At 33.5% G+C, this 15,815-nt stretch overlaps 1 protein-coding gene across 1 annotated transcript; it reads left to right on the forward strand.

Moving 5' to 3' along the window:
• Window positions 1-14,573: 14,573 nt before the first annotated feature.
• On the forward strand, window positions 14,574-15,503 carry LOC146405418 (olfactory receptor 14A16-like). Its single transcript, XM_085011687.1, has one exon. It carries the CDS (start codon window positions 14,574-14,576, stop codon window positions 15,501-15,503), a length of 930 nt encoding a protein of 309 aa, XP_084867813.1.
• The last annotated feature ends 312 nt before the right edge of the window (window positions 15,504-15,815 follow it).

Raw genomic sequence — 15,815 nt, forward strand, 5'->3', positions numbered from 1 at the left:
ACCTTAGCACAGATAGACTTAACTGAGGTTTATAGAAAATTCCATCCCAAAGCAGCAAAATGTAACATTCTCCAGAATAGATCACATCTTGGGCCAGAAACCAAGCTTTGGTAAGTTTTAAAAAGTTGAAATTATTTCAAGCATTTTCTCTGAGGAAAATGTCATAAGACTAGAAATCAACTACAAGAAAAAAAAAAAAACTTCCTGGAAGCTAAAAAAAATATGCTGCTGAACAACCAATGAATCATTGAAGAAATCAAAGTGGAAATTAAAAAAAAAACCTAGAAAAAAAAGATGACAAAAATACAATACTCCCAAACCCATGGGACACAGCAACAGCAGCTCTGAGCAGAAAGTTTACAGCAATACAGTATTTTCTCAGGAAAGAAGAAAAAACTCAAATAAATGAGCTAGCTTATACCTAAAGCAACTAGAGAAAGAAGAACAAACAAGCCCAAAATTAGTAGAAGAAAAGAAATCATAAAGATCAGAGCAGAAATAAATAAAATAGAGACAAAGAAAGCAATAGAGAAGATAAATTAAACCAAAAGTTTGTTCTTTGAAAAGATCAACAAAATTGATAAACCTTTATCCGGAGTCACCAAGAAAAAATGGAGAGGACTCAAATCAATAAAATTAGAAATGGAAAAGGAGAAAATGCAACTGATGCCACAGAAACACAAAAGATTTTAAGAGACTACTGTAAGAAACTATATGTAAATAAAGGGACGTTTCAGAAGAAATGGATAGGTTCTTACAAAATTACAACCTACCAGGACTGAACCAGGAAGAAATATAAAATATGAATAGATCAATCACAAATACTGAAATTGAAAATGTGATTTAAAAATGTTAAAAAATAAAAGGCCTCGACCTGATGGCCACACAGGCAAATTTTATCAAAATTTCAGAGAAAAGTTGATGTCTATTCTTCTGAAATACATCCAAAAAATTGCAGAGGAAGGAACACTCTTAAGATCATTCTGTGAGGAATCACCCTGATACTAAAGCCAGACCAGGAAAACAGAAAAAAGAATTACAGGCCAATATTATTGAAGAACATGGATGCTAAAATCCTCAAAGAAATATTAGCAAACCAAATACAAATATATATTAACATGGTCATACACCATGATCAAGTGGGATTTATTCCAGAGATGCAAGGATTCTTCAATACCCACAAATTAATCAGTGTGATATACTATATCAACAAACTGAAAAAGAAAAAAAATGATCATCTCAATAGATGAAGAAAAAACTTTTGACAAAATTCAACACCTATTTCTGATAAAAACTGTTTGGAAAGTGGGTGGGCATAGAGGGAACCTACTTCAACATAATAAAAGCCATATGTGAAAATCCACAACTAATATCATTCTCAAGGGTGAAAAGCTGAAAGAATTCCTGCTAAGACAAGGATGTCTGCTCTCACCACCACTACTCAAAGTAGTTTTGGAAGGCCAAGCAATGGCAATTAGAGAAGAAAAAGAAATAAAAGGAATCCAAATTGGAAAAGATGAAGTAAAACTATCATTGTTTACAGACAACATGATAATATACATGGAAAACCCAAAGACACTACCAAAAAAACTGTTAGAACTCATCAATATATTTGACAAAATTGCAGGATGCAAAATTAATACACAGAAATTGGCTGCATTTCTATATACTAACCATGAAAAATCAGAAAGAGAAGTCAGAGAAACCACCACATTTACCATCACACCAAAAAGAATAAAATACCTAGAATAAATCTACTTAAAAAGCCAAAAGACCTATACTCTGAAAACTATATGACTATTGAAAGAAATCAAAGAGGACTCAGATGGAAAGACATACCATGCTCTTGGATTAGAAGACAATATTTTCAAAATGATTATACTACCCATTGCAATCTACAGATTCAATGCAATCCCTATCAAAATACCAAGGACATTCTTCACAGAACTAGAACAGAATATTTTAGTATTTGTATGGAAACACAAAAATACCTTGAATAACCAAAACAAAATTGAAAAATAAAATTGGAAATGGATGAATCAGGCTCCCTGACCTGAGAAAATGCTTCAGGGCTACAATTATCAATGCAATATGGTACTGGCACAAAGACAGAAATATAGATCAATGGAACAAGATAGAAAGCCCAGAAATAAACTCAAGCACCGATGGTCAATTAATTTATGACAAAGGAGGTAAGAATATATGGTGGAAGAAAGGTAGTCTTTTCAATAAGTTGTGCTGGGAAAACTGGTAAAAGAATGAAATTATAATGCTCTCTAACACCATTCACAAGCACAAAAATAAAATCAAAACGCATTAAAGACCTAAATATAAGGCCAGATATTATAAAGCTCCTAGAGGAAAACATAGGCAGAACACACTTTGACATAAATCAGAGCAATATCTTGTTTGATCTACCTCCTAGAATAAGGTCAATAAAAACAAAAATAAACCAATGGGAAATAATGAAACTCAAAAACTTTTGCACAGGAAAGTAAACCATTCAAAAAGTGAAAATGCAACACACAGAATGGGAGGAAATCTTTGCAAATGATGCAACAGACAAAGGCCTAATCTCCAAAGTATATAAATGAGTCATACCACTCAACAACAAAAAAACCCAAAAGAAAAATGGGCAGAAGAATTAAATAAACATTTCTCTTAAGAAGACATATGTGTGGCCAAAAGGCACATGAAAAAACGCTCATCACTAATTATTAGAGAAATGCAAATCAAAACTACAATGAGGTATTGCTGCTTAAAAAGTTTATTTGAAGAAATTGTGGCTGGAAACGTGCCTAAACTTTGGAAGAAACAAACATCCAGACCCAAGAAGCCTGGAGAGTTCCAATTAAGAAAAATCTAAAGAGACCTACAATGGCACTTATAATTAAATTGTCAAGTTAAAGATAGGAAGAGAATCTTAAAATCAGAGAGAAAGAAAATACACAACTTTTTATGTACAAGAGAATCCCAATAATATAATCAAAAGGTTTTTCAGCTGAAAGTTTACAGTCCAGACAGAAGCGATTGGCACAATGTTTTTGACATGTAGAAAACAACAACAACAACAGCAACAAAACTACCACCTCAAATTACACTACCTGGCAAAATTGTCCTTCAGATTTGAAGGAGAGAAAGAATTTTTGAAGAAAGCCAATGCTGAAGAAATTCATTACTACTAGACCATCTTTACAAGAAATATTACAGGGACTTCTTCAAGTTAAAATAAGATACTGAGTGGTGGTAACAGGAGTTCTTGTTGTGGTTCAGTAGTTAAAGAACACAACATAGTGTCCACAGGATGCAGGTTTGATTCCTGGCTTTGCTCAGTGGGTTAAGGATCCAGTGTTGCTGCAAGCTATGGCTTAGGTCACAAAAGCAGCTCAGATCCAGTATTGTCATGGCTGGGGTGTAGACTGCAGCTGAAGCTCTGCTTAGACCCCTAGGCTGAGACCTTCCGCATGCCATACGTAAATAAAAAATACTAACAGGAAAACCTATGAGACTGTAAGTCTTAAATGTAAGGGAAAATATAAAATTAAATGCATATTATTCTAATGTTATAAATGGTGGTGAATAAATGACAACAAAATATTATTTGGTGGTTAAATGTCAAATAATAGGTGTTTTGCTAATAGAGAAATAAGATAAAAACATGTAAGTTGTGATACCAAAATGTAGGGATGGGAAATCAAAAATACAGAGCTTTAAGAAAAACATCTGATAAAATTCAACATCCATTCAAGATAAAAACTCTCACAAAAGTGGGTATAGATAGAACATATCTCAACATAATAAGGTCATTTATAACCAATTCACAGTTAATATAGTACTCCATGGTGAAGTACTTAAATCCTTTCTCTAAATTCTGCAACAAAACAAAGATTTCCATTCTTACCACTTCTACTCAACATACATAGTGTTGGAAGTTATAACCACAGAAATCATTAAGGAAAAAGAAATAAAACATATCAAAATTGAAAGTGAAGAGGTAAAATTGTCATTATACATAGATGACATGATACTCTACGTAAAAAACTCAAAAGACTCCACACAGAAACTATCTGAACTGATAAATGAATCCAGCAAGGAAGCAGGATACAAGGTTAATATCATTAATACAGATGATACAAGAGATCATCTGAATTTCTTTACACTAACAATGAAATATAAAAATAAAAGAGACACATGCACCCGCATGTTCATTGCAGCACTATTCACAATAGCCAGGACGTGGAAACAACCCAAATGTCCATCAACAGATGACTGGATTCGGAAGAAGTGGTATATATACACAATGGAATACTACTCAGCCATAAAAAAGGATGACATAATGCCATTTGCCGCAACATGGATGGAACTAGAGAATCTCATCCTGAGTGAAATGAGCCAGAAAGACAAAGACAAATACCATATGATATCACTTATAACTGGAATCTAATATCCAGCACAAATGACCTTCTCCTCAGAAAAGAAAAACATGGACTTGGAGAAGAGACTTGTGGTTGCCTGATGGGAGGGGGAGGGAGTAGGAGGGATCGGGAGCTTGGGCTTATCAGACACAACCTAGAATAGATTTACAAGGAGATCCTGCTGAGTAGCATTGAGAACTATATCTAGATACTCATGTTGCAACAGAAGAAAGGGTGGGGGAAAAATGTAATTGTAATGTATACATGTAAGGATAACCTGACCCCCTTGCTGTACAGTGGGAAAATAAAAAAAAATAAATTAAAAAAAAAATCCAATTTAAAATCCTATTAAAAATACCTGGGAATAAATGTAACCAAGAAGGTGAAAGTCTTATATGCTAAGAACTATAAAACACTGATTAAGATAATTGAATATGATTCAATGAAATGGAAATATATTTCATTTGCTTGGATGAGAAGAATTACTGTTGTTAAAATGGCCATAGTACACAAAGCAATTTAATGGTTTAATGTGATCCTTACCTAATTATTGATGACTTTTTTCATAGAACTAGAACAAATAGTCCTAAAATTTATATGAAACATGGAAAACCCAGAATAGCCAATGAAATCCTGAATAAAAGAACAAAGCTGCAAGAATAGCCCTCCTAGGCTTTAGCCAATACTACAAGCTACAGAAACCAAAACACTATGGTTTGTGACAAAAACAGATATATAGATCAATAAAAGTGAAAAGAGAGCCTAGAAATAAACCTACACGTCTACAGTCAATCTTCAACAAAGGAAGCAAGAATATACAGTAGAGAAAATACAATCCATCAACTAGTCGTATTGGAAAATCTGGATAAGTCACATGTAAATGAGTCATCAGAACACTCTCTCACACCATACACAGAAATTAACTCAAAATAGCTTAAAGACTAAAGAACTCCGTAAAGAAAACATAGGCAAAATATCCTCTGACATTTAATGTAGCAGTTTTCTTAGATCAGCCTTCCAAGGCAAAATAAATAAAAGCAAATACTAAAAAGTATTAAAAAATGGGAACTAATCAAAAGTATAGGCACAGCAAAGAAAACCAGAAATATAATGAAAAGACAACCTATGGAGTGAGATAAAATATTGACAATAGATTAATTTCCAAAATATAAATCAGCTCATACATTTCAATATCAAACCAAAAACCAAAACCCCAATAAATTTGTACATAAGGCTTAAATACACACTTCTCTGAAGACATACAGGTGGCTATCAGGCACATGAAAAGATGCTCAACATTGGTAATTATTAGAGAAATCCAAATAAAATCTACAACTAGGTATTACCACACCAGTCAGAATGGCCATCATCAAAATGTGTACAAATAATAAAAGCTGGAGAGGTAGAGGTTTTTTTTTTTTTTTTAATTAGGGCCTGTGGCATATGGAAGTTTCCAGACTAGGGTTCAAATTGGAGCTATAGCTGTTGGCCTACACCACAGCCACTGCAACACCAGATCCAAGAGCCTCTGCAACCTACACCACATCTCACAACAATGCCATATCCTTAACCCACTGAGCAAAGCCAAGATTGAACACACATCCTCATATATACACTGCATCACAACAGGAACTTCCTGGAGAGTGTTTGGGGAGAAATAAATTCTCCTACACTGTTGAAAAGAATATAAATTTACCCAGTCACTGTGGAAAACAGTATGTATGGTCTTTAAAAATCTAAACATAGAGCTACCATATGATCCAACTATATCACTCCTGGATATATATCCAGAAAATATGAAAACACTAATGCAAAAAGATCCATGCACCCCAATATTTATAGCAGTATGATTTCCATAGCCAAGGCATGGAGGAAACCTAAGTGTTCATTAACAGAACAGTGGATAAAGAAGACAACGTATGCCTCAGCCATAAAAAAAATGAAATATTGTCATTTTCAGCAACATGGGTACATCTAGAGTTTATCATATTCAGTGAAGTATGTCAGACACAAGTATACAAGTAATATATGACATCACTTACATGTGAAAACAAAAAAAATATAATGCAATGAACACAAATCAGAAATGGATTCATAGAGAAAACAAGTATGTGGCTACCAAATTGGGAGTGAATTTAGAGACATAAATTAGGAGCTTGGGGGTAACAGATACACACTACTATGAACAAATTTGATAAACATCAGGACTTAGTGTATAGCACATGGAACTATATTCAATATCTTGTAATAGCCAATAATGGAAAAGAATATGAATAAATATTCATCTACATATATGAATCAATTTGCTATATACCTGAAACTCACACAATGTTGTAAGTCAATTATAACTCATTAAAAATAAAAATATAGAGCTTTAGCATCCATTTAAACTTAATTTATCAATTTGAATATATCATTAATATAAAATGTTTTATACAAGCCTCATGTTTAATAACACAAAGCAAAAATTATATTAGAAACAAAATATAAGTAGAAGACATCTAAGCATAACCCTACAGAAAATCATCAAATCACAAAAAAAAAGGAGCAAGAGAAAAAGAAAGGAATAAAGTAATTACAAAAGAGCAAGGAAACAATGAACAGAATGGCAGTAGTAAATCCATACCAAAATAGTAGTAGAAGTAGTAGTAGTACTAGTAGTAGTATTTTTTTAGATCTGCAACATCAACATTCCAGGGTAGGGGTTGGATTGGAGCTGCAGCTGCCAGCCTATGCCACAGCCACAGCAGCAGAGCATCTGAGCTGGATACTTAACCCACAGAGCAAGGCCAGGGAACAAACCTGCATCCTCATGGATAATCACCGGTTCATAACCCACTGAACTATAATGGGAATTCCAAAACCATAATTATTTAAATATCAATGAGCTAAATTATCCAAACAAAAGTCAGAGCATTGCTAAATAAATTTAAAAAGTAAATAAAATCCAACCTAGAAGAGAGTTATTTTGACTTTAAGGACATACACTGATTGAAAGAGAGAGGATGCAAAAAATACTCAGTGCAAATGGAAAGCCAAAAAAAAAAATGGAGACTAACAATTTTTCAAGACTGAACATGAAGAAATAGAAAATTTGAATGCCCTAATTATTAGTCAAGAGATTGAGTCAGTGTTCAAACAACTCCAAACAAACAAAAGCCCAAGACCAAATAGTTTAATTGGTGGATTCAATCAATACTTAAGAAAAAGTAATATCAATCTCTTTCTGATGCTTTAAAGAATTAGAAAACAAAAGGACACTTCTACACTCATGTCACTAATCCAGCACTAGTCTCTCAAAAAATTAGAAAGCAAAATTACTGGCCAATACTTTGGGAAAACATATGAAAAAAATCCTCAATAAATTATTAGCAAACTTAACAATATATTAAGATACTCAAGCACAATGATCAAGTGAGATTTATACCAAGGGAGCAAAGATGGTTCAATATCCACAAATCTAACAATGTATTAAATTATATTAACAATATGAAACCAAAAATTATATAATTATCTCAATTGATGCAGAAAAAATACTTGACAAATTCAACATTCATGATAAAAAAACTCAAAATTTGGGTGTAAGAAGCATACTTCTATGTAATAAAAGTCACATATGACATGACTATAGCCAACATCATACTCACATTGAAATGCCAAATATTTTTCCTTTAATATCAAAAACAAGACAAGGATGGCCACTCTCACCACTTTTACTTAATGAAATACTAGCAGTCTTACACAAACAATCAGGCAAGATAAAAATAAGTAATTTAAGGAGTTCCCCCATCGTGGCGCAGTGGTTAACGAATCCGACTAGGCACCATGAGGTTGAGGGTTCGGTCCCTGGCCTTGCTCAGTGGGTTAAGGATCTGGCATTGCCATGAGCTGTGGTGTAGGTTGCAGATGCAGCTCAGATCCCGCGTTGCTGTGGCTCTGGTGTAGGCTGGTGGCTACGGCTCTGATTCGACCCCTAGCCTGGGAACCTCCATATGCCGCAGGAGCAGCCCAAGAAATGGCAAAAAGACAAAAAAAAAAAGTAGCTGAAAAAAATACAAATAAATAGAAGTTATTCTGTGCTCATTGAGTGAACACGTTATCATTGTTAAAATGTCCATACTACCCAAAGCAATCTTCCCATTCAATGTAATCCCTGTCAAATCCCCATGTCATTATTACAAAACTGGAACAAATAATCTTAAATTTGTATAGAACTACAAAAGACCCCAAATAACCAAAGAAATCTCAAGGAAAAATAAATTTGGAATCCTTACACTTTCTCATTTCAAAGTATATTAAAAAAAAAATAGGAGTTCCCGTGGTAGCGCAGCACAAACGAATCCAACTAGGAACCATGAGGTTGAGGGTTTGATCCCTGGCCTTGCTCAGTGAGTTAAGGATCTGGTGTTGCCATGAGCTGCAGATGCGGCTTGGATCTGGCATTGCTGTAGCTGTGGCATAGGCCGGGCAGCAACAGCTCAGATTAGACCCCTAGCCTGGGAACCTCTATGTGGGGCAGGTGTGGTCTAAGAGGACAAAGGGCAAAAATAAAAAATAAATAAATAAAATAAAGCTTTTGAAAGGTGAATTGGAATAAAAACAGACACATTCTCTATTGATCAAAATAGATAGCTTAGAAATATACCCACATGTGTATGCTAAATTTACTCATAAGCAAGGGTCACTTTTACACAATGAGGAAAGAACAGTCTCTTTAAGGATTGGCTTTGGAAAAACTGGACAACCATATGCAAAATTTACCATAGACATATATTAACTTAAAATAGACCAGTGCACGTATTTTAAATTAAAGTGGAATAGATTCAAACATAAGACCTGGAACCATAAATCTCTTAGAAGAAAACATGAGCTCCTTGACAGACTTTGTTATGTTTTTGGGGTTTCACAACGAAAGCAATACAACAAAAATACTAAATACTTTGCACCATATCAAACTAAAAGTCATCACAGAAAAGGAAATCATCAGCAAAATAAAAGGAAAACCTATAAAATTAGAGAAAATATCTGCATATGACATTTCTGATAAGGGTTAATATCAAAGATGTATAAAATCATAAAACTCAATAGCAAAAATAATCTAATTCAAAAATCAACTGTGGGATTAAGTAAATATTTTCCCCAAGAAAATGTACAAATGTTCAAAAGGTAGCTGAAAAGATGATTAGAATCAGTAATATCAGGGAAATGCAAATTAAGACCACACTGAGGTTTAATTTTACAATTGTTAAAATATTTAACTTTTCCAAAAAAAGGATTAAAAGGGTTGGTGAAGATGTGGCAAAAAGATAATTCTTGGGCACTGATAGTGGAAATATAGATTGGTGCAGCCACTACAAAAAGCATTATAGAGGTTTCTCAAAAAATTAAAAATAGAACTACCATATAATCCAGCAACTCCACTTCTGGTTGAATAACTGAAGGTAGCATAACCACAGTATTAAGTTATCTGCATATCTATGTTTATTGAAACATTGTTTACAATTGTCAAAACATGAAAACAACAAACATAAAGAAAATGTGTGCACAAATCATTACATATTAATCAGACACAAAAAGGAGATTTTTGTCATTTGTGAAAGAAAGATGAAATTTGAGGACATTATGCTAAGTGAAATAAGTCAGACAGAGAAGGACAAATATGGTATGATATTCACTTATATGTGGACTCTAAAAGAGCCCTACTCACAGATACAGAGATTAGATTGGTGGTTGGCAGAGGAAAGGGCAGGTTGTGGGCAAAATCGGTGAAGGCTATCAAGATGTACACAACAAGGTGACTATTGTTAACAATAGAGTATTATATATTTGAAACTATCTAAGACAGTAAGTCAAAATTTCGCATTAAAAGTATTTGTGATGTATGTTAACTAAACTTATGATAATCATTTTTCAATATATAAATATGAAATTATTTGGTAAACCTAAATTAATACAGTTATTAATGTATTGCCAATTACATATAACATGAACATGAATAAAAAAGAACAAATTAATTAAGAGGAAAATATAAATATTAATAAAACAAATAGAAATTGCTGAGTTAAAAATACAAAAACTGAATAGAAAGTTCGCTAGAAGAGTTCAACAGCAGACTCTAAGAGGCATGGGAAAGAAAGAGACCTTCAAGATAGGCAATTTTAAGTAATTAAATTTTAGAAATGAGGAAAAAATGGAGAAAATTAAACAAAGTTTATGGGGTATGTGATTTACTATATATTGAACCAACATGTGCATTATGTGTATCCCAAAAGTAAAAGAAATAAATGGCATCAGAAAAATTATGTCAACTTCAAATGGCCAAATAATTCTCAAAATTGGGATAAGAAATAGTTATACAAATATAACAGGATATATTGTTATTAAATGTTCCAAAAAATCTTATATTATTCTAGAATACATATTCTAAATTAAATTCTGGACAAAAAATTAAAAAAAAAAAGACTACTTGAATGATTTCTAAATTCCTACTCCTTGTCTGTAACAAATTAGAAATGTTTCTCTACATTTCTAAACCACAGAATTACAAAAAACTTTCAAAAATTTACTAGTGGCTGATATTTAATAATACAAGAAAAAATACTACAATTACAGTTTTGGAGTTCCTGCTGTGATTCAACGGGTTAAGGATCTGGCATTTTATCTGCTACAGTGCAGGTTCAATCCCCAGCCTTGGGCAGTGGGTTCAGGATCTGGCGTCGCCATAACTTTGGTGTAGGTCACAACTGAAACTTGGATCTGATGAATTCCAATGCAATGTGAATGGATCCATAGACACATCTGCTAAACCATGATGCTGTCACCATCTGCACATAGACTCCTATATTCATGGTGGCCTCCTATTAAAGAGGATGGCAGATAGCAGCATAAGGATTATAGGAAATCCCTAGAAGGAGAACAAGCTCTGTGCCAGTAGAAAAAAAATAACAAGGAAAACCTGGGAGGTGCATCCCACAAAGGAGATGGAATAGCTGTTGTTAAGATATGAAAGATAGCAAGGGTATGCCTTCAATCTTCACCAGAGAGCCCCCTACTTGCAGTTGCTGGTTTTTGTTCTCAGTCCCCAGTTCTTTCACATCCTGTCAAGAGTGTTCATATAATATAAAAAGACATAGGATTCAGAAATTTAGGAGGAAATGTTATTGTTGTTTATTCAAAATCTGGATGAATAAAAAGGTTGTGAGCGTCCACCAGACAGAAGCTGGAACCCAAAGCCCACTTTTTTTCTGCCTTTGAATATTTTTTTTATTTTTCTTTTTTTTTTTTTCTTTTCTTTTCAGTGCCACACTCATGTCATATGGAGGTCCCCAGGCTAAGGGTAGAATTGCCTATGTCATAGCCACAGCGACGTGGGATCCACACTGTGTCTGTGACCCACACCACAGCTTACTGCAACCCCAGATCCCTGACCCACTGAGCGATGCCAGGAATCTAACCCGCATCCCCGTGGATACTAATGGTATTTGTTTCCCACAATGGGAACTCCTGGATTTTGCTGCAGTTGTTCCATATAGCCCCTTTAACAAATTATTTTGTTGTTTTTTTTTTTTTAAGCTGATATACCATTTTTAAGTATGGAGACTTCACTTCCTTTTTCTCCAATTTAATTATTTTAATCCCTATTCCCCACCTAATTGCACTGATTATAACATCCAATACAATATTAAATGCTGCACACAATACTGCTCAACATTGTATGTTACCAATTTTAAAGGAAAAATTTTTAACATTTTTCAATTTTGTTGTTTTTATATATTTGTATGATAGATTTTAAGTTATAAACATTTCAGGTCTAGAGAAAATATTTGTAATATTTTAAATGTTGACTGAATATAAAGTACACATATGAGTATGATTAGCATATATATATATATATATATATAGCAGAGTATGAATACATATAGCACATATGTATGACCTATACAATCCTATAATTCAAAAAGATTAAATAGAAGACTAAATACAAACTAATTAAACATTTATTTATATATTTTATTTATAAGTGCACCTTGCCAAAAATATACTAACAACTTTCATCAGGGTATGTAATTTAAAAGAATGTAATTTTATTTTCAGCTTGAAATTCACAAATATTAACAGGTTATTAAAGTTTTCAACAGAGTTATTAGTTAATGAAAAACTCTTGTCTCATAGTAGGAGTAGACATTTGTAAATATTTTTGGAAACATCTAGTAAAATCTATTGGAAATACAAATGCCCACATTCTTGACGTATCAATTACTTTTAAATTTTTTCTGAGGAATCATGTATACATGTGCACAGACAAATCCTCTGAAATTATGTTACATGTGATACTGAAGACAGACTTGAAACCAAAACACTGAAATGTGTACCATTTAATAATACACTATAAGCTAGAAGCAGGAAGACATGTAAAAAATGAGTCTTTGAACCTTGAAGTTTGAGTGAATGTGTAAGCACAGTCATAAATAACTAAATATGTATCATAAATCTGTATGCATAGTCACAGTCTATGTATTAGAAGAAACACTCATACACTTGTGCCTCCTATGGTCCCTGGAGAGAAATGTGGGTGTAAAACAAATCTTACTTTAGTTTTTCTACATTGCTTGGTGTTTTATGTGAATCACATTTGAATGTATATTATTGTTTAAAAATTTAAAAAAATAGCAGAACTGAAGGGGAATAAAACAGCTTCATGTCTTAAAATGTATTCCTGAATTTAAACGTTAGTACTTGAATTCAGATGTTCTATTTTCCACTAAAATTTTTATGTTACAATGCACAACTTAAATGACTTAATAGAGTTGTGATATGCTTATAACCAAAATCTGGTAGAGGCAAGTAAATCACTCTTAGGACCAGCTTCTAAGTGGTTCTAAGTCCAGAGATTTACAGTTGTCTTCTGATACCTCAGATAATTTGATCTCTCATGAGAACCTTTGGCCATTTCTTCTAGTTAATTTATACCCAATTATATAACTATAACCTCATGTGAAATGTAAAATCATTAATCTTAAACCAATGCCAGGGGCTGAAATAAAGCTGAAATTCAGCATTCATACAGGAATAGTAAAGGTATTTAAGTACAGTTAGTTATGGAACAAGCAGCTATTCTTGAGTAAAATTGTCCTTTGGCTATCAAAATATTCTCTTCTCACTTTATATCTGACAGCCAGGTTTCACGAATGAGAAGAGACATCTATTAATTTCAATAAATTTGAAGAGTATATTTACTCAAGTGCTTTTCTTGTTCTGCCTGCAGAAAGATATTGTAATATTATCATCTGCATCTATGGAAGGAAATCACACCTGTTGGTGAGAAAAATATCCAAACGACTTGTTTTGAGGACTGAGATGATTAGAGGATGATCTGACAATTTTAGTTTTCTCTGCATGCCTAGACTATACCATACATATTTTGTTTAAATGAAATCTAATGTCACCAAGAGGTTCATTTTATGGTCACAGATAAGCCACTCTTATAGTGGTAATTTTTCAGAATAGAGTAGATAGACTGCCATACCAGGAATAGATCTGTAGTAAATTGGTCGGGAAGTCTTAGTGTCCTATACTTCTATTGTGAACAATTCTATCTGATAAAAATTAGAAAAGATAGTATCACAGTGTAATACTAATGTATGCTTCCCCCATATTCCTTCTGAAACCTATACTTGAATGTATTTTTATTTCATTTTTAATTTTGCTGTATTTTATTCATTTTATTCAGTTTCCTCATTGTCTAGAATAGTATTTGGCAAATAACTCCTGGAGTAGGAAAGAAAAATGCTTCCTTTTTAATTGTAACTGTAAAATATGTTAGCTTCTTAACACATAGATTTGTCTCAAAGAACTTACAACTCTCAGATCCCTATGGCATGAAATATGTTAAAACCATTTCTGTTCTGTGAAAAACCAAAATATAGCACTTTACTTCATTTTAAATCTTTTCTAAACTCCCATTAATGGCAATCCTATTTCTGTCACCTCTCTGTAATATAAGAAGGTAAATGCACATGATTTATTTTTCCAATGTTACTATGATGAGTTAAACCTCACTCAGGATTAAGCCGTATCAAGTTAAATAAAAATGAATGTTACTACATCTAAATAAGCTACTTACCAGAATAATCTTTACTTTTACAGATAAGAATCAGCATGGCTAAAAAATCAACTAACACCACCATTGTAACAGAATTTTTGCTCATGAGATTCCCTGATGACCAGGTGCTACAAGGACTATATGTTACCTTCTTCCTCCTGATTTACCTGGCAGCACTAATGGGGAACTTCCTCATCATTACCCTCACCACCACTGACAAGTGTCTCCAGTCCCCCATGTATTTCTTCCTAAAGAATTTGTCCTTGATTGATATCTGCTTCATCTCTGTCACTGTGCCCAAAGCCATCATAAATGCTCTGACCAAAAGCCAAACCATCTCTTTCCTGGGATGTGCCTCACAAATTTTTCTTTTTATTTTTTTGGCTGGCACAGAGTATGCCCTCCTTATAGCAATGTCCTATGACCGCTATGTTGCCATCTGCCATCCTCTATACTATGAGGCCATCGTGAATAGAGGCACTTGTTGGCAGATGGTGACAGCATCATGGTCTAGCGGGTGTATCTATGGATCTGTCCATGTTGGAGGTACATTCTCTGCCCATTTCTGTGGTCCTAACATAGTGCATCAGTTCTTTTGTGATATTCCTTCAGTGCTCACACTTGCTTGCTCTGGAGAAAATCTAGAATATGCATTTATTATTGCTAGCTGTATTTTTGCCTTTGTATGCTTTCTTTTCCTGATTGCCTCTTACATTTACATTTTCTCAGCTGTCCTGAGGATCCCATCTGCAAAAGGCAGGCTCAAAAGTTTCTCTACCTGCATGCCCCATCTCATTGTGGTGATGTTGTTTCTCTTTTCCGGTATTGTCACTTATTTAGGGAGCAACTATAAATCTGCATCATCACTGAATCTCCTCATATCTGTATTGTATTCTATGTTACCTCCCAGCCTGAACCCTCTCATCTATAGTCTAAGGAACAAGGATATGAAGGAGGCCCTAGGCAAAATGGTAAAATATTGGTAAAATATTGCTAAATACTTGTTATCCTTGAATCATATAGCATATACACTAAACAAAGCAAGTAGAATCATTATTGGAGAGTTAGATTTATTAACAGTATTATATTCTCTATCTCTCCTGCCACATCTATACCAGATTTTTGTACTCTTCAATCAAACCCATATCCAATGATTTTTATTTTATTTTTGTGAAGTTGAAGATAGTCTGAGAGACATAAAATGCATTAATATATTCCATATTTTATTTCATATAAAAATATTCAGTTTGGTTTATTCTGATGGTTTCACTTGTGTTGTTAATATCATCATGCACTAC

This window comes from Sus scrofa, chromosome 2, assembly GCF_054392235.1.
Source record: "Sus scrofa isolate SSC_HxYL_T2T_F1_AM1 chromosome 2, Sscrofa_HxYL_maternal_Yorkshire_Landrace_v2.0, whole genome shotgun sequence".
Taxonomy (NCBI): domain Eukaryota; kingdom Metazoa; phylum Chordata; class Mammalia; order Artiodactyla; family Suidae; genus Sus; species Sus scrofa.

What these genes read in the sequence shown, in the direction of transcription:
- LOC146405418 (XM_085011687.1), top strand. Translation starts at nt 14,574, where the DNA reads ATGGCTAAAAAATCAACTAACACCACCATTGTAACAGAATTTTTGCTC.